This window comes from Acanthopagrus latus, chromosome 9 (assembly GCF_904848185.1).
Source record: "Acanthopagrus latus isolate v.2019 chromosome 9, fAcaLat1.1, whole genome shotgun sequence".
Taxonomy (NCBI): Eukaryota; Metazoa; Chordata; class Actinopteri; order Spariformes; family Sparidae; genus Acanthopagrus; species Acanthopagrus latus.
Window position 1 is genome coordinate 3,612,693 of NC_051047.1, and position 24,187 is coordinate 3,636,879.

Sequence of the window (24,187 nt, forward strand, 5' to 3'; positions counted from 1 at the left end):
TAATATAAAACCACAAAATTATTAATATTATAAAAGTAATGCTTTGAACATCATGGTGCTATGCATCAAGCTCGGATGTGCCTTCTGTGCCACATTGTACCATTTCATGCTTCCTTTCATTTGTCTCTGTGCAACATAGTCTTACATTATAATTGTCACTACAGTAATATCCTTCAGGTGCTTTTCTTCATTAACTGATTGAAAGCCTCATTGGTTCCTCAAATCCTTACTGCATCCTGCAGTGAATGGACCTCAATGGAGCCGGGTGAAATAAGGTGTTTCTTTTTTATGTTATTTTTCTGCTTTCCCACACCAAAAATAATATCCCATGGACAAACCAGCATGTTGAGACAATAAAAGCCAAGAGCCTTTTTTTTTTTTTTTTTTTTTTGAATGACAAACCCTTTTAAGTAACAGGGTGTTGCTGTTGCGAGTTGGTGTCAAATTCTTTGTTTATTGTGAAGCTTAAGTTGTCCCACTTCCGGTCTTCTAGAATCTGGCTTGACACAACTCCACACACACACACGCACACACACACACACACACACACTCTCTCTCTCTCTCTCTCTCTCTCTCTGTCTCTCTGTCTCTCTGTCTCTCTCTCTCTCTCTCTCTCTCTACACCGGATCCCCAAATCTCTGCCGGGAACGCGCAGGGCATGGATACGCGTTCCCGGTGCCATGTTTCCTGTCCTGCCCAACCCAGAAATCAGCCTCAACCAATCAGACTGATGAAGTCATTCTATTCTATTCTATTTAGTAGAATATCGTTTTATTAGAAGCTATTATAAAGGTCTAGTATGTTTTCATATTTCGGTTAGATGAGCTCTGTCTCTCCATCTCTCTGTCTTGCTCTCTCTTTCTTTCTGTCTCTCTCCCTCACTCTGTCTCTCTTACTCTCTGTGTCTGTCTGTCGGTCAGCACCTTGTTCAGTGTATAAGCTGCTTTTTACACCAGTCTGACCTCTAGTGGTGTGAGGCTGCATGTGCAGTTAACAGTAGCAGCGGCCAACCCTCTGTGCCCAGCCTCCCTAGTAGAGAATGCATTTCATTTATGTCATTTGATCAAATTAGGAATGAGTTTGCCCTACCAGCACACCATTCATTCTGTTATTCAGTTAGTCATTTATTCAGTTTATATGAAGTCAGTTTACTCAGTTTCCCTCTTTACTGCTTTTCAAAAATGTTCCCTGAGGTTATTTGTGACACAAAACAACCTCCTGCTGGAATTGATCATATATTTTGGTCATGTCACAAGATAATAGCAATCTGGTCCTTTATATTTAAAGTTTATTTAGACATGGTATGTTGGACAATTGAACCATGCCCTTTTCTTGGACTATCAGTGTACCATCATAAGATTTTAACCTGACAAACCACTGTTGAATAGCACAGCCTTTCCAGCCCTTCTGGCTGGCGTCTCACTCTTTCATGAATTTTCTCAAAACAGAAAAAATAAAAAATAAAAATACATGTAAAAAAAAAAAAAAAAAAAAAAAATATATATATATATATATATATATATATATATATATATATATATATATATATATATATATATATATATATATATATATATATAAAATTCTGTCTTGTGGATGCCTTTCAGTTCCCCTTATTTTAAAATTTCTCCTCTCAAAGAAACGTAGCACAAGTGAATATACTGAACACATATTAAACAGTTATAGGGTCATGTTAGTTATCATATGCTGTGTTAGTATGAATGTGTATGTGTGTGAGTCATCTCTGCTGTTTATCTAAACTGTATATGTATGAAAAACTGACCAAAACCAATTAGCATGCCTTGACATGTAGGACAGTATCAAAATCAATAGGCATCTATAAATATTATCAGTCAATAATAATAGTAATCCAAATTATATGTTTGTCATATAATAATGTTAACAGCACGTCATTTGTGCGGGAGGTGTTGCTTTTCCACATTACACTTGTGTGAGGTGTTTATAGGTGTATCATGCCGCAATGACAAGTAATGACGTCAGGAAACTATGCTCATACACACATCTTGGACTGAGATTTAAAGAGCGCAGAGAAACTTTCCACCTTCAGCAAGTCGAAGTCAAACAGCCTTTTGATGTCAAACTCTTCACAGACATTATTCTGTCTGTACACTGAAGCTCAAACCAAACCACATTTTTGAGGGGAGGGGGATTTAAATCACAGTGCAACAAACTCAGCTGTGACACAGTTGTGTCATTTTTTCCGACTGCTTTCTCAATTGTTGGCACCTGGCATCACTCATAGCACAATTATTAAATTTAATCCATTAACTTTGAACATCACAAAATACTTTGATATTGATGTACGGGTATACAGATTGGTGTAGGGATGACATATTTTTGTTGGTCAACCCAGAGGTCAACATCTCCCTGGTTCCCTTCACAAAAAGCCTATGGGATTTCTGAACTGGATTTTTAAATATCACCGAAAATAATCTCTGTGACAAACACAAGTTTATGATCCAACACATTTTGTTCATCAATATCATCTTCAAAGATGTACACCACTTTGTGATTTTGGAAACTCAACTGTAAACAGATGACATCACAATCACATGACTTGAACATCCCCACCACTAAGCGTCCTACTACACAATTACTATACACATTTTCTGTAAATTGACCTAGTTGTAAAGTAAGGGTTAGAATAGTTTGTTACTAAAGTCAGCCTGTAAAGATGGACTAGTGAGTAGATGAGTCTCTGTGGTGACATTTCATGTTCCAGACAACTTTGGAAGAGGTTTATCATTAAACTGTAGGACATTTAATGATAATTTTGGAGAACAAAACGTATAAATATCTTTAGCATGTGGTAACAGACCTTTTTTCCGGCATTTCACTGAAAACCAAGTAACCAAACTCACAGACTTTGACTAGATGGAACCGTAAGTGCTCAAATGTTAACTGGTTTCCAGGTTTTAGGACTGCGCTCTATATAGACTGTATTTGATTTCCTCTGTCAATGCCAGCAATGTACTAATTGTACACTTGTATGTGTTGAGGTATACACCCGAACAAAGCAGACAGCAGAGAGGAAGGAAGAGGAGGTGATACAAGCTGCACACAGAAACCACAGATGAACAAACCATTTGTGTGTGCATGTGAAAATTTGCTTTGCTTTGCACTGAGGAGGTGGGGATAATAGTCATTGTTGCCATAACCTCATTGGTGTTGACCTTTTCCCTGGAAATTTATATGAAAGCTATTCAAATCAAAACATTCAACCACCTGTGCAGCTCAGCACAGCTTAAAATCACCTTGATGTTTCAGTGCAAAGAGACGCCGTGTCAAAAAAAACCTTAATTTTTCCATCATTTCAAAACCCAACACTGAGTGTGAGGAGCCGCAGGTTCTACAAGCAGACAGACACAGAGGTGGGTGGACACAAATCTGGAGGCGCAGTAAATTGAAGCGGGACGTTCCCTGTGGCTTACAAATAACTGAAGGGTGAAGGAATGAAAATTGTTCCACCCGGTTGTCTTCTGTAGAACAGAAAGCCTTTAAATCAGAAAAAATATCAGCATGACGTATCTCATGACATTAGGTGAGTATTACTATATTTTTTTTTTGCCTTTCTTGGTTTAAAAATAAGCTTGAAACAAAAAAAAAGGTTTAAACAAAAGCGTTGTACTTCTTAAGAAAACTGAAGCTGCTACAGAAAGCATCCTTCCTGGAAACATCACAAACTGACATGGTTCATCTCGGCCCAGGACAGGAAGGCTCTACAGCGGCTGACTGAAACCACCAGAACATCAGTGGTACCATCTACAGAGCAGAGTAACAACAGTGAAGTGAGATGTCTGCACAGAGGCCAAAGATACTAAAAGACAACACCCACCCAGATACACTCTGTTCACCCTGCTGCCATCTGACAACAGATACAGAAGTATCTGCTGCTGTACCACCAGACTATAGAGCAGCTTCTTTCCTCAGGCTGTGACACTCCTGAACTAATCGTCAACACTCCACTATTTAAAATGTATTTAATTTTCAATTTTTGCATAAAAAGGACTATGATTACATTTTTGGTATAGAATGCTGTGTTGTAGAGTGAAATCAATGAGACTTGAGCTTATTTGAGCCTTCATTTGAAAGGATAGGCCACAGTGACAGAAAATGGAGAAGAGAGAGGGGATGAATGCAGCAAAGGGGGTCCTTTGGAACTGTTGGAACTGAACCCATGCCACTGTGGTAATGACACAGTCAACATGGAGCACATACTCTACCAGGTGAGCTGCTGAGGGCACCCTCAGGCAGCTCCATATGGCCCACACATTAAACCTCTTCTCATTGGAAATATATGTAAAATTATCCTAAAACGCCTATCCCAGTCTATCCCAAAGTAAATTCAAAGCTGTTGTTGAACCATTTGGAGTACAGATATGTTTGAACATACTGAATTATTTTGGTGAAATTCTTCACCTACCCATTAATGCAAAAATAAGCCTACACATAACCTGTAACTGCCTCCATTAGCTGGAAAACACAGACGGTACACATCATATAGTCTTGTATGGTCCAAGTTAAAATTTACTTATAATATAATTACAAATGGATGCATAACACTTACAAATATACAGGCACCTTAATTATATTATTCAATTATAGTTCTTCATTTTGTTATTTACACTAACTTCATGCATATAAAATTGTCAAAAACAAGAGCTTATATGGAAAAACAGTTGACTCCAAGAACAAAATGTATAAAACTTGCATAAACTTGCATAAGTTCCAAGTTGAAATTCCAACTGAAATAAACTATATATTACTGGATTAAAAACCTCATTGGCTACATGATGCATTTATCTTTCGGAGGCTAGAGTGAGAGTTGGGTTACTTTTCTACACACTCCTTGACTGATTTATACTCTCGGGCCGGGATAGAAGCTCATATCAGAATAATGAGCTGCAGAGGGTGTGGACAGTGGTTATATCAACCAGTAGATGGCAGCAGAGCAGGATTTTAACATTTGTTCCCTGAAATTGTAAGGATTTGGCTGAAGAATAAGACTCACAAATCTTTTGAGAGAAAATGCATTCGTTTTCAGTTAGTGTTAAGTACTGTAAGTGCTGTCGATGCTAATGTTGCGTTGTTACTCTTCATAGAGAAACATCCTTACAGCCTAAAGCCTAAAGCCTGCAATCCCATACTTTAACTTTTATTTCTTTTAGTATAATATTTGCAATTGCCCTACAGAGTACGTACACAAGTCAATCTTCAGTAAAAGTAAAATATTTTGTTAAAACATATCACGTATGCATACATCCTTTAAAAAGTCTTAAAGGTTTAACATGTACTTTAGTCTCTGATGTACAAGTAAAAGTAAGTTAAACATTTATTATATGTATGTATATACTGTGGAATAGCCAATTAACTGCCTGACTTATTATCAAATCAGATATTCACAATTTTAACGATGGTTGGAATTTTTTTTTTGTTTTTTTTTTCAATTTACTGATTGCTGATAAATTAGTAATAAAATGTGCTACTTTGGCTCAGATCCAGCATGCATCTGCAAAGTAACTAATTTAAGTGATGCAATAAATTTAATGAAAGAAAGTGCAGTTCCTTAAAATTGTTATGTATATAAGTGAATGCACTTAGTTACATTCCATCACTGGCAGTATATATACAATTGGGGCATCCTCCCGGGTCATGACATCACACCTTGTCTGTGTTGCAAAATCTATCCCTTTGTTTAAACCCCATTCAAAAATGACAATAAATGTAGCATGTGCTGTCTGCAACATAAACCTCCACTTGCCAAAATCAGACAAGGTGCTTTGGAGTATTGTTTTTACTCTCTCTCTCTCTACATTATTTTGCTTTATTTTCCTTTCTCTGGAAAGAATAAAAAAATACAAAAAACACCCCCATCACAGAGAAATATTTGAGTCTCAAAGTTCATCCTCCCACCCAACACTTGTATCAAATGTGTTATTTTTTTAAGGCAACAGTTAAGAAAGAGTTAATGGTGTTTGCACAATGACTAATTCAAAAGAAAAACACATCACCAGGCTCAGGATGGTTTTCTTGTAATATGTAGTTTTAAGCGTTAAGCGATATTGTGGTTTGTAACCCCTCTCACCCACTCCCTCCCTCTCGCTCTCTGTATGTGTGTGTGTTTTCAAACTGAGACTGTGTTTGTATGTTTTGCATGCACATTTCTTATGAACATTAATGTGCTGGCATGCATGTTTGTTTGTACATGTATATAGATGTGTAAATGTATATCTTTGTGTGTGCCTGTGCCTGTGCCTGTGTGTGTGTGTGTGTGTGTGTGTGTGTGTGTGTGTGTGTGTGTGTGTGTGTGTGTGTGTGTTTGTGTTTTTGTTTGCAGGCTTACCTGTAAGCATGTGTGTGTGTGTGTGTGTGTGTGTGTGTGTGTGTGTGTATGTGTGTGTGTGTGTGTGGGTGTGTGGGTTTCTGCCATGGTTTTACAGTTTCATACAGGAAGTGCCCCCGCCAGACTATCAGAAGTGACACTCAAATCTCACAGATCTGTAATGTTGAACAGATGTTATCCGTTGTCCGGCTATCTTTATACAGAGGGGACAGTTTCTACGTTATTGCACCTTTGCGAGAAAAGAGGAAAACTTCCCTCCACGTAGACAACTGTCAAACATAGATAATCAATAGCAGACGAGCAGAAGGACAAGATGAGCGTGGGGGTCCTGGTGATGATGATGGCATGTTTGAGTGATGGACAGGTCCCTGGATGTTCGGGTAAGATTTGCACATCATTGGTGAGATTGCTTCTAAATTAAGACTGTTAAAAGTGAAACTGCTGAGATGGAGATTTTTAACTTCTAAACTTTCAGAATGACTACAAGGGCTGTCATGTGTCCCGCTCAGCAATCTGCAGTCAGATCAACATACCGGGAAAGAGGAGCTGGTGAAATAAATCCCGACGATTTAATCACTTCTCCGTTCGCTTCAGTAATACTGAGTGGATCCTTTCAGTGCTCTGAGATCTGCACTACATAAACCTCAGAAACAGAGAATAATATAACTTAAATTGATATAGTAGTTAGGGGATTCTTTAAACCAATAATTTAATTGCTTCTCACTGCAAAAAGAAACACGGAACAAATTCTCCACACTCCACTGTTTATGATTGTTGTGAAACTATACAATGGAAAGCTGCGCGTGACTATAACCTCCACTTCCGTGCTTTGCATTGTTGGACAACACTATCAATAAATACTACTCAGGAAGTTACAGAGTTAAAGTTACAGTTCCGTTAGCATGGCTTGCCATTACAACGATAACATATTTTTGTGAATATATCTATGTGGTGACAGCGAGCGAATTGGGGTGCTCAAGGAGACCTGCAGATCAGACTGTGTCTCCAGCCTCTCTTCCCTGTTTTCAACTCAGCACAGAGAGACATTCTGACCGACAGACATCACCACAGGAGCAGCACAGTTTCAGTTCTGCTCCCATACAAACGTCACACAACCATCAGCTGCAGTCACAGTGCTACTTTATATTTTTTTATATTTTTGGGGGGCAAGAAACCTTGGTCCCCAATTAGAACTTAGGCAACAGTCTTATGAAGTGGCGCCTCCTCTTCTCCCATTAGTGTGACTTAGATTGCACGGCTGGTTAGGAAGACTCGACACACAACAATGACAAATGATGTCATTCTAGCGAAAAAATGAAAAAACGCATATGAGAAAAAACACTTTGTTGAAATGCGCACCCCAATTGCACCCCTATGGTAGATAACACATGATAGAGTGCCTTATATAGGGACAAAACACAGTGAAGTGTCTTCTAATCTGGAGTTTCTACATGTCTAGAGCTTGAGCCCATTTTATTTATTTTTTTGCCCTTTCCCCTCAAACATCTTGAGTCTGCCTGTGCATTTCATCTTTAGCTCCAAATAAAGTGGTTTATATAATCTGACAGTCGAAGCTGATGGTTGGTTTTATCCAATCATCTGAAGGGCTGCAGTTCTTGCTTCATTGGACTGCAATGTTTCCAGACATTAAATTTGAGAACTTGAAAATATAATCTTTTAAGGTAAAATATGGCCAAAAGTTTGGTTAAAAAAGTGAAGAAACATGGAAAACAGAATGTGAAGACACAACAGTGCTGATGTTAAGACATGTCTGTACTCTGTTGTAGCAATGTCTATTGACATTAGCATGCTAAACAGCTAGCCCTGGCCCGTCCTGTCTCATAAAATATCTTTGGACTTCAAGAGGTGAGAGTCTGATCTTTCCCGTACTTTTAACTCAAAATCAGTGACTATAGTACACCTGAAGAAGATGTTCAGTGTACATGGAGTACAACACTCCGCTCTCACCACTCACATGCACCCATCGGCAGACACACTGATAACCTCACGTTCACACCTCATGGCATTCTTATGATTTGTACACTTAATTTAAATAAATATTGTTAATTGTTACGGTTATCCGCATCTCACTATCTATTGTCATGGCTTTTTGAGCCGGTCATGACACATGTAAGAAATAGTTGTTACAGTTGTTATATATATTGGACAGTGCTGTGCTTTTTGATTTCTTCAGTATTTTAATAACACACCTATGTGCTTCTTTTCTGTCTGTCAGTTGATCAGAAGAAAATTATCACGGTGTCAGATCACAGAAAGGCATCTATCTCCTGTCCATCCATCAAGGCCAGCAGCTCAGAGATCAAGTACCTGCTGTACTTCAATAACAGCTGCATCAATGAAATACACCTGAATAAGGTCAGTCAGTCTGTGTGTGTGTGTGTGTGTGTGTGTGTGTGTGTGTGTGTGTGTGTGTGCTGATACACATCTGTCTTCTGGACTTTTTATAACCTTTCACATATTTTTTATTGTATCATTCCAGTTTCATGTATGATGTCCTCAGTTTTATGTGTCATGTCATGCTAATGGGGTTTCTGCCCATGTGAAATGGATCATCAGACTTTCTCAGCCACTGCCACAACTAACACATCACAGGTTTATACTGTGCATTTTGCATAGATTGTCTGCTCAATTTCTTTTATTGAAGCAAATTTCACTGAGCTTGAGTGACAAGTTAAAAGACACGTGCTGAACCCCGACAAACAGAAGGAAGCCACATTATCTCACCTCTGCTCCAGGACTGCAATGCATTACCATTTCATGCTAGTTGGGGTTAGTTGTACAAACTGTAAAACCCCCAAGGGCAAATGTGTGAAAACAGACTTGCATGGCCTACAGAAACTCTTGCATACAGCTTGACCGCACTGGTCCTCATGAATTATGAGGTTTATCTCTGACTACACACTCTGTTACTCAGTGGCTGAGTTGCGTTGTGGGTAACATAGGCACCAGGTTTTAAAAGCAGAAGAAGAATGCTTGAAATGGAAAAAAAAAAAGTAATAATGAAATAAAATCCCTGGATCTGCTTTATCGATTTTGACATGGTTGTAAACAAGGTTAAAGATGAATTTGAATAGTATTCTTTGTTTTCAAATCTTCTATAGATATCATGATAATATTGCCATTGTGAATTTGTTTGTTTGGCCCTAATGATTATGGAGAGAAAAATCTGATTAAGTCACTGGAGCCAATTCATCAGCTTACAAGCTGCTTCCTCTGGAGTCACTAAAGGCGTTATACTACCTTTTTTAGGTATGTAGTAGAACTCCCCGACACCTTAAAACACACTTTGATATGTAAAACTGGTGTTACCCTTTAATGTCAACCTGCAGCTTGCAGTCACGTGTTGCCGACAGTAACAATGTTTCTTATGAATACTGACTGTGCTCATTTAAAACATTCTACAGCTTCAGCCCTAAGTCTTTTTTCTTTCTCTGTCTCTAACCTTTTCATTCCACATTTTCCCTTTGTTCTTTTTATGTGAATTTTCAATGCATACTCTGCTCTTTCTGTCTTGTTTATATTTGATTATTTCCTGCTTGACCTCTGATATTACATGCACGTACAGATCCGCTTTAACAGTGGACGGAGGTGACGATGGTCAGTACCACCTCCTGCCCCTGCCTCACAACATACTGTAGGTAGCCTATTGACACTTTTGCGATAGGGTAACTCCAAAAGGATGGTCTCTGCAAAATCAAATGTGCTGCAGCTTACCTCGCAAGGCAGCTGAATTCGCGAAATCATGTGATCACGTGAGGTTAACCCCTAACCCTAACAATTTTCCAGGTTTCACGCTCTGTGCTTGGTGCTGAACACACAGTGGTGGAAATAATCAGCATCCTTTGAAAAACTACTGGCAACTGCAGGTGTGGTTGAGATGCGACGGCCAGCTAGAGAAGCTCATTTGAAAACAAAAATGGAGGCTCCACAAGAGGTTAGCATAGCTGCTGTAGCATTAGTAATATCCAAACTGGAGAGTTTATATCAGTTAAAGAAGAGCAAAGAACAACACCGTTTGCCTCTATTGAAAGGATGTCTTCATTCTTCTTTTGACTGACTTTAGCACTGGCAACTGGCTCCAATGGTGCACTGTTGATCTGATTGGTTGAAATTATCTGTTGAAAGACAGTGATGATTTGTTCAATCAATTACCAAGTGCCTGCCTTTTTCCAAACAGCCTAGGCCACAGCCAGCAGGTCAAATATTTTATTCACCACACTTTCAGTGGGCTGGCCCATCCGCCATTTGGCCAAATTGCCAGATTGTGTCTGAAGTTTGCGGCAAGGATGAGGACATGTTCTCATGATGTGGTCAAAACACCCAGACCTCACACTTTGGCGTGGTTACAGGGATCAACAGATGCATCAAATCACAAATTGTGCACCAGTCCCTCCATATAATTGACTCTCTCCCTCTCTGTCCACCTTTACTTAGAAGTCAGCCTCTGCAGAGGCTCTGTTCTCCGGTCAGTTTGAAGTCACAGCCCGCAAGAGTGGCATGTACATCTGTGAGAGTCATGAGATTTATCCTCCACCATTCGCCGAGGAGTGTCTCTCCACTGAAGTCATAGTGGCAGGTAAAATGCAAGACCAACAACTCACATATATTCAGTTATATTACATTCTGTGATATTAATCGATACAGTATGTGATTTATTAAAGTACAATGAATTGTCTTCTTTTGAATTCATAGAAAATCCAACAACCAGTGACAACAACTCAGTTGTCCATCAGAGCTGTCCAGTCAGGTCTCCATCCATCCTAGATGTGGTGTTGTGGGCAGGATGTGGTGTTTTATTTGTCTACAGCCTGTCAATCTCCTGTGTTACCATTGTTTTATGGGTAAGAAAAAAAAACATGGATTGACTTCATGTATTCTCCTTTATTGCACACATCATGTAAACTACCTGCAACTATAAGTGAAACATAATAGTCCTGAGTTTCATGGAGTTTTAAGGAATTTCCTGTTTTATGTTGAAAGCCTCTCCCCATGAGTCATGTTTTACCTCCCACTTCCTTACTACTGAATCTTTTCCCCATCTTTTTTGTATCTGTTCCCCAGTGCTCATGCGTGCTCTAAACTGCAACATGAAATGCTTTTCTCTTTCTCTCATGTATTCCTCAGAGGAAGCTGAAGACATATGAGGAGGATACATGTGTGTATGCTAACACCAGACCGGGAGAGATCAGGAAACCCGCCAAAGTTTAACAGCTTACAGCAATTATAAAGAAATTTCATGTCTACTGGTATTGGAAATGTGCTATGAATGCGGTCTATGAAAAACTGGTAGTTAGTAGCTGAAGAATAGTTAGAGAGCTTGTGATGACTGTAATAATTAATCGTACTGGATCTAAGTAGTTCCGGCGAAACTGTCTGTTCGCCATTCTAATTGTGCTACAGTCTGTATATAATCAGAATTTCTTATTCAGAGTGTAGCTATTCAGAAAACAACAGGCCAGGAAAAAAAGGGCAGGCAAAGTAGAATCCAAGAAAAACTAAAGAGGAATACAACAACTAAAGACAAACCAGAAAGCCACAGGGGAGCGCAGCAGCACCACACAGGAGGACAGGGGGAACAGACACAAGACTGCTCATACTCTGAACACCACATGATGGCGCCTGCAACACACAAGCTGCAGGAAGTAGCTGACACTGTCCCTCTGAACACAAGCATCATCTAGCATCACATGAGTCAGCTCTGTACTTCAGGCTGTGACCCACAACACACACGGCTGACCATTTCTTGTGAAAGTCGGGGACAGTGACATGGCCGGCAGCCAGCTAGTCTTGTACTTAAACATACCTTCAGATTAGGTTCACAGTGAGTGAGTTGCATGAAGTGTTATTGACTGTGATGTTTGCTGGCATAATGTTAGCTTTCTGGATAGTAGCTGAGCCAAAGGGTACTATAAGCAGAGTAGAGTAGTTTATCTCTTGTTGAAGTTGTACCTAAGGATCATCCTATTTGGTGGAGAAGTGAACAATGTTTTCTACATCATTGTTCCAGGCACTAGCCGCACCCTCAGGTGTTGCAGGGAAAGTTAGTTTCTGAAAAACTTTACTTTGAATGCAAAACATGTAAAATTATACATTAAAAGTTTTTTTTTTTTTCAATTTGTAAAGTGACCATGGTGATAGGTGATTATTACTCTGTACGTGTTTTAATTTCTTATTTTACTTAGTTTTTATATCAAAAGTGATAAATACAATAAAAGAATATTAAAAGAAATCCTACTGCAAGTCAGCATGAACTTAGTGTGTCAAAGGGAGCAAACGTAGGTAAACGTCAGTGTTTGGTGTTAAAATTTAAAAACTGTGATAGTTAAAATCTGATCAGTTGATGTTTGTGCTTTCAGTGAGCTAAACTGTGTTTTTCCAGAGCTAACTGACCTTTATTCAACGCTGAAATGTTACTAACAATGATAATTATATGCTGCCTTATTAAGGTATTTGATTGATCACAGTTTTGAGCTAAAGATGCTGCTTTTGTATTATGTGTATGCTGTATTATGATTGAGGAATACAAATATAAACATGTTAATCTTAGTATCAAGCTGTTCTCATTCTTATACTAACATTTTGTCACACCCCGTCACAACAGGCTTACAACTTCAATGTTAACCCATCTGTGGTAATATAAGACATTCAGTGCAAGTCAGGTGATGACGTATGAAGAGCTATAAAGTTAATGTAGGAAGAAGGTGGAGGCAGGTCATGGGTCAAACGCAGGACTCTCTGTTTTGCTGACTTTTGCTATGCATGTCTTTGGCTTACTAGCTGATCTCAGAGCATACATATATATATATAATATTATCTATTCTTTATATATATATGTAAGCAATGCTGTGTAATTGACCAGACTGATGTGTCTAGTAAGTACAAACATGAAGTTATCCTAGCAACAGATGTGGAAGGTGAGAAAATCAACTCTGAACTATATTGATAATGTGGCTTCTGTAGAACAGAGGCTATGCTTCTGAAAATTGACTCCCTTATCCCCTGCACATCACTTACTGTATGTAACATAACCATGGGCGGCTGTAGCTCAGGGGGTAGAGCCAGCAGATTGTTATGGGAAGGTCGCTGGTTCGATCCCCCTGGTCTGCATGTTGAAGTGTCCTTGGGCAAGATATTGAACCCCAAACTCCTTCTGATGTGCTGGTTGGCACCTTGCATGGCAGTAACCACCGTCAGTGTTTGAATGCATGTGTGAAGTACTATAAACTTTGGACAAAAGCGTCTGATAAATGCAACTTGATGATTATGTACTAATTTTAACCCAAACCAACATGTTTTATTTGACCTAACCAGTTAGATTCATGGCTTAAACCTACCCAAACTGGGAAAGTTTCACAATATTAAACAACGTGACAACAAAACAGCTTTGCTTAACTGTAAAGCACTCACTATACCTTTCAACGTTTAATCCTTTTTAGGATTCATCAAAAAACATCTTCATTCTTGAGTAATTGCAAAATGGATTTAATTATCTGGTTATCTGGTTACAGTGAGTCATGACTCATTTTCCTTCATGTTTAGTCAAATCACGACTTGAACAGTACAGACATGTGTCATGCGGCACTTTACTTAGAAATGATTGTAAGAAATTTCGTGGATGATGAAAATGCAGATTGGGTGCAATAATGTGCAAATTATCTCTGTTCTCATGCCTCTGCACGAAATGAACGGATGTCAAGCTTCAAGCTCAACACAGAATGAATCCAGTATTGCTGGTCTCTCTTAGAATGTTTACTAACTACATGAGGAAAAGTGGCTAAATGGATTATAAGTAGGAGGAATGTTTTATAATTCAACAATGCAATGAGCCAGTGAAATGCTGGCTGGAAACAGCTCACTACACCTAGACATGTAAAGTACCAGCACCCCATGCCAGTCACACAAATAAAATGTTGACATTGTATGTTTCTGCAAAGCAAGGATACAATGTGTCATGTACATGTACACATGGTTGCAGCCGATGAAAGGATCTAAGGTTTTGAATTCTACTGAATTAGTGTTACTAAAAACATATATTTCAAGTATGTATCAGGTGTCAAGTGTGTTAGGACAGTTTTGGGACATTTTGGGACAAAAAATAGGCAAGTGTCTAAACCTAATCAGATCATAATCAACCCCCTTAAAACTGAGCATGTAGAGTTTCAACATATCCGTAGTTTGCGCAAATAGTCCTTGTCAACATTTATTTTGCCAATTAGGTAGAGCACCTTATTATTTTTCCAGCTGCTACTTAGCGTTACATGCATTTGCCCTCATCACAATTTCCAATTACGCATGGCTTCATGCTTGAAGGCATTTTTTCTTGATATGCTTTAAATTCAGTTCACAACAACCAAGCATTAATGCAGAACGTTAACATGAGAAACGCGTGCTTTGGCCGTTAGATTCTTGTTTTTTTTCTCTCTTTTTTTTCAGATATCAGATGAATTTTCCACATGTACAGATAAACTTAGTGACAGCCTCTGATTAAATTTGTGCTTCATACTGAACCATACTGAAAGAATGACAGCAGCAAAAATAAACCACTGTTTTCCGGCTGAGTGAAGACTGTAGTGCTGACTGCAACTTCTGCAAGTCAGCCCTGTGAGAATGGGGCTTAACCCCACAGAGTGTTTCCAGGCAAAACACAGATGTGACGTCAGGATGGCGCCAAATATCATAACATCAGCACTTCCACTGTGATCTATCTGAAAACACAGTGACTAGAATTAGCTATTTTCCACTGCATGCAAATGATCATTGCAAGTGTGACGGATGAAAGACCAAGAATGATTGTAATATTCCAAAGATGATCAGTAATTTAATAACAGAAACTGTTTGATATACAGCTTGTGACGTACCATCACATTCAAAGATGTGAAATAAGCTTTGATTGCGTCACACGCGCAAATTACACAAAAGCTGTTTAAAGCCTTATAGGAGGTCTAAATGTAGTGAAATAATCCAGCCTATCAGTAAGTGGCAGCTGATGTGAATTAACAAATATAAGCAATAATGTTAACATGTGGGTATGTGAAGTTGATGGAGTCCAACTTCAAGACATAAGAGGGCCCTGCCAGTCCTGTCTCCTGAACCTGTACCAGACCCATGAACAGTGTTGCCAGATTTATAGAGCTGGGGATGATATGACCATCATCCTTCAGCCAGCTGGTCTTTTTCTTAAATTGGCATTGCTTTCAGTTCATATGATGATCATTTGTATTTGTCTCACCAGTGCATTCATCGTTTATGTCCACTGATGTATTACAATCTATTGCTTTGTCACATGTGCAGATAAAACTTGTCATGGCCCGCTCCCAGAGCCAATGGTATTTTGAGGGGGATCCCAGATGTATCATGTGACATTATCATGGCATAGTCCCTTTCCTTACTTTAAAACAACATCAAGTTGTAATTTTTATTTTGTGCCACCACTTCTGAGTGCAACACATCTGTCGTAAATACAGTTCCCAGGTTCCTGTGACAATCTGTCAGATGTAATGTAACATTATGTGCTTTCCATAAACAAAACTTGGCACGCCATAACTAGGTGATGTCTCTAAAGCAGATGCACTGGAGTAAACATGCAGTCAGAGGTGTTGCGTAGGCCTACAACTCAGAACCATAACAGCATGCCGAGAAAATGTAACCTGAACCAGAGACATTAACATCTGGCTGTTCCATGCCACTAGTCGGACCTCAACTTTGCTGACACAGCGAAACACCAAGCAAGTGTAACAACACAAGGCAGGAAACTTCCTAGATATGTATAATGATCAAACATCCAGATTCCTCAAAATCAGTGATAGTTGCACTCTACTACCCTACTCGAAGTCCCTGTACCAGCAAAATGATTTTTAAAGCGGTCATTTTCAGGTAAAACGTTACACACTGTTGCTCCAGGTTTTTAAGTAATTTAAGTTTCTTGCTTGTGACAAGCTGTTTCTGACGTTTCTCAGCCGCAGCAAGTGACTGTGGCATAGTGTAGGAGTTCTGCTGTACATCACACTCAAAGCATTTTGTAATCACTGTACTACCACGCAACTTCTCTCTGCTCAAGCTGAGGAAACATCTCATTCTGCTCCTTTGCAGATCTGGTGAATGTTTCCCTTCTGTTGAATATCAGGCCTCTAGTTACAGGCAAGCAGGGATTAATATTGATTCACATTTGCTCTGGGAAATACTGATTGAAGCGAAGATGCATCCATCTGAAAGAATCCTGACTCACCTTATGTACTCAAGAAGAGGGATGTTTTAATATATACAGATATATTTGTTCCAACCTCAAGATGAAATCACTGGAAGATTACAGATGTGTTGTGGTATAATCACCACTACACTTCAGGAAGATTGTGCATTATTCACAACGTTGGCAACAAAAAATGAAAACTGATGTAAATTGTTCAGTCAAAATCACTGTGAATTATAATGTGTCTTGTTATATATGCACATTTTCCATTTCATCGCAATCTTGCAACTTTCACAGAGATTCAGTCAGGTGACCACCAACTAAGTATTAACGCCGCAAAAGTTTCCACACAAACAAGCCGATACATCTCTTTCCACCTGGTTCCAGGTTGAATAGATGTCTTTCGAAGGTACGCTCATGAAGTGAGGTACATTTCCGCTCCATTCAGAGACAGTATTACAGCACATGACAGTGGATTTTGCTGCTGCAGGCACACTCAGAAACAAGAGTGAAGATAAATCCACATTTTATTCCCAAAAGTAAAAAAAAAAAAACAACAAAAAAACAAACTCTTGTCTCTGGGTGTTTATTCTTTCAGGAGGCCCTGTCTCTGCCCGCAGCTGTCTCCTTCACAGTACTACAACAAGTAACGTTTTTAACAAAAAACTTAGCCTGCCGAAAAGTTTCTGTACTGTGCAACAGTTTTAAGAGATTTTTCAGTGAGCATTGTTGAGGCATCTGAATAGAACAAGAGATTGAAACAGCACTCAGCACTTTGAATGAAAAACCTTTGTCCAAGTGGAAATGTTTTGGCCATTCTTTTTGTTTATTTATGTGACTTAATATTATTGATATGAATGTATGAATAATACTTTTTGACATACACATTATTTTTAATGCGCATTTTGTTTTAAGCTGCTTGTTTTTTTTTTTTTGTTTTTTTTTCAAGACTAAACTGGTTTTTTAAAGTTACTGAAATTTGTCCTTCTCAGGTTTCCTGCAGAACTGCAGCCAGTTAAACTTGCCGTCTCTCTTTACCGGCAATCATCATCATTTCCTGTGATGGCACAGAGTTTCCATGACAGCTGGGAAACACACCACTATAAAGCTTAGTTCTACTGATTTTGCTGTATTTTGATGAAATTTGTTCTTTGTGAAGTTGTGCGCTCACCACATCTTTGTGAATTCTGAGTGTCTGTGGCTTTTTGTGTAACTGTGAGAGTGACTATAGGATGTACCTGGCTCACTGTATGATGGAATGGACTGTGTTGACAATCCTCAGCCTCTGCCTGCCTGTGCTGTGTGGTAAGTATAAAAAGACTTTTCCTGCTGTGACAATAGTAATGTGACATTGTTTTCGCTCTGTTTTAATCCACAACTATCACGTGACAAATGGAGTATGGTCAACAAGCTATTATCAGATCATTTTGCTAGATAGCTGCAGGCTCATTCAAACTAAAGGGTGACTTTTGCCTGAAGTTAGTCTATTCCAGAACCTCTCAAACACTCAGTTTTAGATGAACTGACCTTAGCCAAAGCTTGATTCACTCTGAATGGAGTTCATTTCTAAAAAGATTTCACAAATAATATGTAGAAACTCGGATCATTTTTTATATTGAGTGCTTATAAACTTTTCTGTCTCGCCAAACTGCTTTTCACCTGAACAGTATTGTTCAATCAATTCAAGATGCCATATTACAATTTACTATTGGTCTTTTGGTGGGCATAGTTTTAAACTGTCCTACTATGGAACTGGAACCTGGGAGCACTGCAGTTCATTGCCTCAGGTTTGATACAGACCAGTGATTTAATGCTGTACATACTTTTTCCATAAAAAATCCCTACGCCGTAGCCTGATGCAGACGTCTCCAGAATTATAACTGCACGTTGTAGCGACGCAAAACGTAACGGCCACCTTTTGCAGATTCTGGGAATGAGAGTTGTCACCTGTAGCCTCCCCAATAAACACACTGCACCCTTTGGCTGTTGCAGTCCCTTGTTTCTGGTCGGCTGTTGCTCTGCTTATATTAAACTTCTCCTCCGAAGCCTCTTTCACTGCCAGAGTGTCTCAGGGCAAGAAAGAGTGGACAAGCTGAATGTCTGCCCCCCCAAGGAGTAGCCCAGTGGCAGGCTTGATGAAACCAAGTCATTCAAGCTGGGTTTGTATGGAGAGGCTGCCCTCCCTGCAGACACTCTGCCTGTCTGCTCTGGGAAAAGAGCTGCCTTGTACCAACCTTTAGCCTACATTAAGGAATCTCTCTCTCTCTCTCTCTCTCTCTCTCTCTCTCTCTCTCTCTCTCTCTCTCTCTCTCTCTATATATATATATATATATATATATATATATATATATATATATATATATATTTGTAACAAGTGTGTGTGAACCCTTAGATTCACGGTGAGAGCAGGACATGTCATGCCACGTTGTTTCATTTTTATTGTCTACATGTATTAAACATTTAGACCCGTAGGTGTTGGGAGTTTTAGGGTTTCGAAAGTCACTTTTGACAGAGCGAAGAAAGTAAATGAATAACTTCTGCTGTTGAGTAATAAGTTCAGTATGTGACTACATTTTCAATTTGTAATATCTAATGATTGATTACAATTTTGAAACAAGTGTCAAAACACATTTTTCACTGTGCACCACTCTCTGTGAACTTAAAAAGTGGCTGTGATATCTGCTGCCATCTGGTCTGTTCTGTTCTGTTTGGAAAGGTAACTCTGGCTGAGGTGATTCATGAGATCTGAGGTCTTGTCTGTCTCGTCTTTTGGATTGATTACATACAAGTACAATGGTGGACAGAAGAGAGCATACCTCCACCCAGGCCCAACACTCCCCTTTTTTAATTGCTTATAGAAACCTAAATAAGATTTTTTTTTTCTTTATTAAAGGGGTACTATGTAGTTTTAGAGAAGAAACTCATTTTTTTTTTCTTTTTCTTTTTCTTTTTTTTTTTTTTAACAATATTTATGAGGTAACGATACAAACTCAGAAACATTTTTTTTTTTTGCATTACTGAATAAACAAGCGTTTCTCGGAGGAAAATAAGGTCCCAGAACACTGTTTGAAGCTAGAAACATGTTAGGGTCCACCACATATAAACAAAGTAGAACAAGGTCAGTTTGTTTATTCAGTTTATTCAGTCATGAAAACAAAGATAGTTTGATTATTCTGGTGTAAAAACATATTTCAATAAAGATTCTCCACAAAAATCCTCCTCAGTCCTACAGAGTGCATCTGTAGGATCCATGCATTATCACCTGAGAAATCAACAAAATGTGTAAAAGTTAATGTGGTCTGTTCTGGGTTGAGACCCATCCTCCCGTGTAATCCTGCTGTGAAAACTTACCAACGTACAGTTAGTCCAATTCTAACTACCTCCACCCAATTCTCCCTCTCTCCTGCCAGCTGTGGAGGTGACCCAGCCCTATAGAGTAGTGAGTACTGATGGTACGGCTCAACTCCAATGCTTCATCCGACATCAACTGTCTTACCTGAGCTTCGAAAACCCTGACCTGGAGGTGCTCCGCGTGACTCTGCTCAGAGGTCTCCACAGCAGCCAGGAAGTCTGCTCGTCCAACTTCACACAGCAGAGAGAGGGAGGTGTGGAGAGAGAGGGGAGGGTGAGTTCTGTTCAAAGTTTAACCATTAACCATTGCACCAATCAGGATTTTGCAGAATTGAAATCAGAATCTGGTTAAACTTGTGTGGTTGCTGTCAATCCAATCTAATCAAGCAGTTTCGCTGAGTTTTTGTGATTAAACTGTATATCATGTGTGTTAATGGATCTGCTCAATAATGTTACAATATAAAGCACAATCACTTGATAATAACAATAAAAACAATAACAACTATAATAATAATAAAAACAATGATAAAAACGACAATATCATTTATGTGATATATTGTATTATTATCATAATATTATGATGAACTAAGGTTAATGATCATGACTTCACCATAATCCTAATAGTTGATTCAGAAGAAGAAAGCAAGAGATTTATAAGAATGATACATTTTTTTTAAATAATATGATGGCAGAATGAGGACTGTCAGGTAGGGTCAACTTCACCTCCATAAGAGGCCTGGCCAATCATCTGATCTGATATTCAGAATTTGATCGACTATCTGAATCTGAATTTTTGTGCCAATAAATTGATTTATTTGAAAAATGCTCCTCTTTGTCAATGATTTGGCATCATCTGTCTGTCTGTAGTCACCACTGTGGACTTGAATACATAGATATATGTCATGACCTCAATTTATGACAGCATTTTAAATCTAAATCAGGTTTAATGTGTTTTTTTTCCCCGTGTCTTTCAGTTGCAGTGTTCTGCTCAGGTGAGGGGGGGTGCTGTAGAGCTAACAGTGTCCGGGCTGAAAGCCGAACATACAGATATGTATCGCTGCAAGATAGAGGTCTTCTACCCACCACCATACCTGCATCTCACTGGCAACGGCACACTCATTCATGTCTTGGGTGAGACCCCCACACATGACATTGGGACGCTCTGCTGCATGTCTACACACAGAGCTCACGGCTCACTCACCTTCTGCCCTCATTCATTTCCTTTTACCACAGGAAGCTCTGACTGTCATGTGCAGGAGGCTCACAGACAGACTGCACCCCAAGATGATGAAGAAGAGGATGAGGAGGACAAAGAGGAGATGGCAACATTTAGTGTCCCTGTGGGTGCACTGATGATATTGATCATCATCGTCCTCATCATCATCATCTCTTTCCAGGTCAGAGAATTATTATATTCTTTATTCATGTCATAAATGTGGTGATGATTTATGTAGTGAATAATTGGTAGTAGTGAAGTCAAAAAGTCTGGTTATATAGAAAAAAACATTTTATCATCTTTTTTTTCACTTAATTGAAAGCTGTGTGTTTTCTATTTACAGACTCTCCAGTGCCAAGGAAAGAAGAGGGAGATGGTCTTGCCTGGTGTGCTTCACAAAGCGGATGCTGCTGCATTTTCATGCAATGAAAACATTGCATGAAAAGCAAACTGGTATCATGCCAAACAGTGTAATAGCCCCGCAGGTCCACCTGTTCCTCTCGTCAACCCCCCAAAACAACACAGTCATGGCACGGTCAGGCTAGCAATAACAAACATGCAATATCCGGTTACACTTTCAAAATAAAGGCACCAAAAGTACTTGGTTAAATCATGGTGTTGCTTTAAATAACTGCTTCCTCTAAACAGTCCCTGGGGACTTGGCTTCACACAGGACTCAGATGCTGGTTACCCAGAGGAAAGTCCAATTGATAAACCTACCAACCAACCAACCAACCTCTGATCTCCTCCTCCTATCACATTCATCCTCTCTCCCTAATCATTAAGCCTCCTACTGACAGTGCACCTTCAAACACACATGTACTTTTCATGCCTCTGCGAGGAACTATCATACTCACACTGTCCTCTAGTGGATCAGTTGGTCTATTACACACTTTGGCACGAGACCGGGCTGGAAACAAACTGTGCGTCTGTGCTTTCCAAATCTCTAATTAGTCACCTTGGGGCCAGCATATTCAAATCAGACTTGTATCTGCTTTGAAGCATTAGAACACCATTGATTTTAAATGGAGAATTAGAGGCCTGCAGGTCAGTTTGCCATAAATTGAAGTCATGACATATGTCTATGCTGTTTGTGATACATCACCTCTGCTATGATTAAGGTTCTTTTATGGAGAAACACCAAAATGATACTTGAGTGTCTGTGAATATTTTACTTATTAAGTATAAATATAATGTTTACATTGTCGTAAACACAAATTCTATTAAAAGCTGAAGCTTTTGAGTGGACTTGAGTTGTGGAGGCACCTATGAGCTCTCATCCTAACTGCAGCTAGGAGGGCTTGTATGGCTGATATAATATACAAAATAGTTGTTTGATTCAAGACTGAACAGTTTAATTTGGCTTCACGCTCCAGCTTTGAAAGTGTAAATACTTCATATCATTGGGATGCATCATAGCACTAGAAGCAACTTGCCTGTGATTGTATATTGATAGTTACCTTTTTTGTATTTTTTGTTGCCATTGCAATGTTAGGCAAATATTCATGTTGGATATTTTCTTGAATTAAAGTTTTCTTGACTTTAAACTGTATTTTTGTGTAGTCTGCTATTATGTGTTAAAACACAAATACCAGAACCAAATATCAACTTGCCCAGGGATGAACCACACAGATCTTAAATCCAATCTAGACTCTTGGCCATCATTTGTCTCCTGCTCATGGAACATAAAGCACGACTTGAAGATACCGTGGACAGAGTGATTTCAATTTCAAAACAGCAGCTGCAGAACATTTGTAAGGGTTGTGGATTCACAGAGTGCAGCTTTTGCTCACCGTAAGGTCAACAGACTCGTAGGAGAAGACCGAAGGCTGACAGTATCAGGAAAAAGACTCCCGCATACTGTCCACATCACTTGCAATGAAGTTTATTGACAAAAAGATTTTGGTACTTACAGTAAAAAGACCCCAACTGTCACTTTTTTCTTAAAGTGACAGTTGGGGTCTTTTGATGTGGGGTTGTATGCGGTCCTTATCCCTGGTCAGTGTATTACCTGCAGTAGATGACCATCAGCTCTCATCTGTGTGAACAAGCAGCACATAGCACCAACAGGGAAGCAGAGCATTGTACTGCTAAACGGCATGTAGTTTCTGGGCTTTCTCCTCAAAGGTGTCGGCGTGTAGTTTGATGATAAAAGAATTCTGCGGAGGCAAGGCTGGGTGGAAAGATAGAGCACCTTTATTAAAACAGAATCTAGAGCCTTGAGTCCGGATCGGAAGCGGCAGCTTTCTGATATTATCAAATCTGTGGACAAAACAATGCCAAAACGCTTTGCCCTCTGCTCTATCAAAAACTCCTAGCAGCCTTTGCTCTCAGGAGGTCTACAAAATGCCACCCCCCCTTGTTCTTACTTTCCATTGGAACTACATTCCCTCAAGCAAACAATGTTCATATCTCTATACACTGTGTTATGCCGCAGATCAGCTGTTTGGGTTGGACTTTCAGCAGCTTTCTGTATACAAAATCTCAATACATAATCTTTAAAACACAAAGTAAAGAGGTGTAACCATTTATCACCTAACCGAGTGATTCAAATAAGGAAAAGTTCCCTGGAAGATAAGTATAAATTCTCCCTGTTGGCCACAGCCAGCGCACCTCCACCACAGAACAATGACATGTTTCACGGAGTACAACTCAGTCGCCTGAGTTTAACAAGGGCTCAGTACACATAAACAAATCTGACTGTGAAAGGAGGCATGCTGTAAGACAAACTTGACCCTAATCTATTTCCACATTGTTCAAAAGAATGAATCATTTTGATCCTGTCAATAAAGCCAGAAAAGGCCAAAAAAAATATATTAAAAAAAAAAAAGAAAATGACCCCAAGAACTTTCTTTTATGCTGCCATGAGTAGAATATGTTTGACTTTGCAAGTAGTCCCTGTGTGAAGGCTGCTGCATTAGCTGGAGCCTTCCTGTCATTTGTGTGGCTTATCAAGCAAACAGCACAACACTAGTCTGTAACTTCTTTGAGATAAAAGTATGAGCCACTTCCTCTGAATCGACCTCAGACGTGAGTTATTCAACCTCTG

The 24,187-nt window shown here is 39.2% G+C and overlaps 1 protein-coding gene across 2 annotated transcripts; it reads left to right on the plus strand.

Moving 5' to 3' along the window:
• The first annotated feature begins 6,492 nt into the window (after nt 1–6,492).
• Nucleotides 6,493–22,631, plus strand: cd28 (CD28 molecule). 2 transcript variants are annotated; one of them, XM_037108600.1, is made up of 9 exons: nt 6,493–6,744; nt 8,601–8,740; nt 10,820–10,961; nt 11,078–11,226; nt 17,564–17,876; nt 19,982–20,196; nt 20,897–21,053; nt 21,156–21,319; nt 21,482–22,631. In XM_037108600.1, exons 5-9 carry the CDS (start codon nt 17,804–17,806, stop codon nt 21,578–21,580), a joined length of 708 nt encoding a protein of 235 aa, XP_036964495.1. In that variant the 5' UTR covers nt 6,493–6,744; nt 8,601–8,740; nt 10,820–10,961; nt 11,078–11,226; nt 17,564–17,803; the 3' UTR covers nt 21,581–22,631. The 2 variants fall into 2 exon arrangements, with proteins under 2 accessions (XP_036964495.1, XP_036964496.1); XM_037108601.1 differs by lacking the exons at nt 17,564–17,876; nt 19,982–20,196; nt 20,897–21,053; nt 21,156–21,319; nt 21,482–22,631 and adding an exon at nt 11,510–12,931.
• The last annotated feature ends 1,556 nt before the right edge of the window (nt 22,632–24,187 follow it).

What these genes read in the sequence shown, in the direction of transcription:
- cd28 (XM_037108600.1), top strand. Translation starts at nt 17,804, where the DNA reads ATGTACCTGGCTCACTGTATGATGGAATGGACTGTGTTGACAATCCTC. An exon ending in CTGCCTGCCTGTGCTGTGTG is followed by an intron (nt 17,877 to 19,981) that starts GTAAGTATAAAA and finishes CTCTCCTGCCAG; the next exon opens with CTGTGGAGGTGACCCAGCCC. An exon ending in TCATCATCATCTCTTTCCAG is followed by an intron (nt 21,320 to 21,481) that starts GTCAGAGAATTA and finishes TTCTATTTACAG; the next exon opens with ACTCTCCAGTGCCAAGGAAA.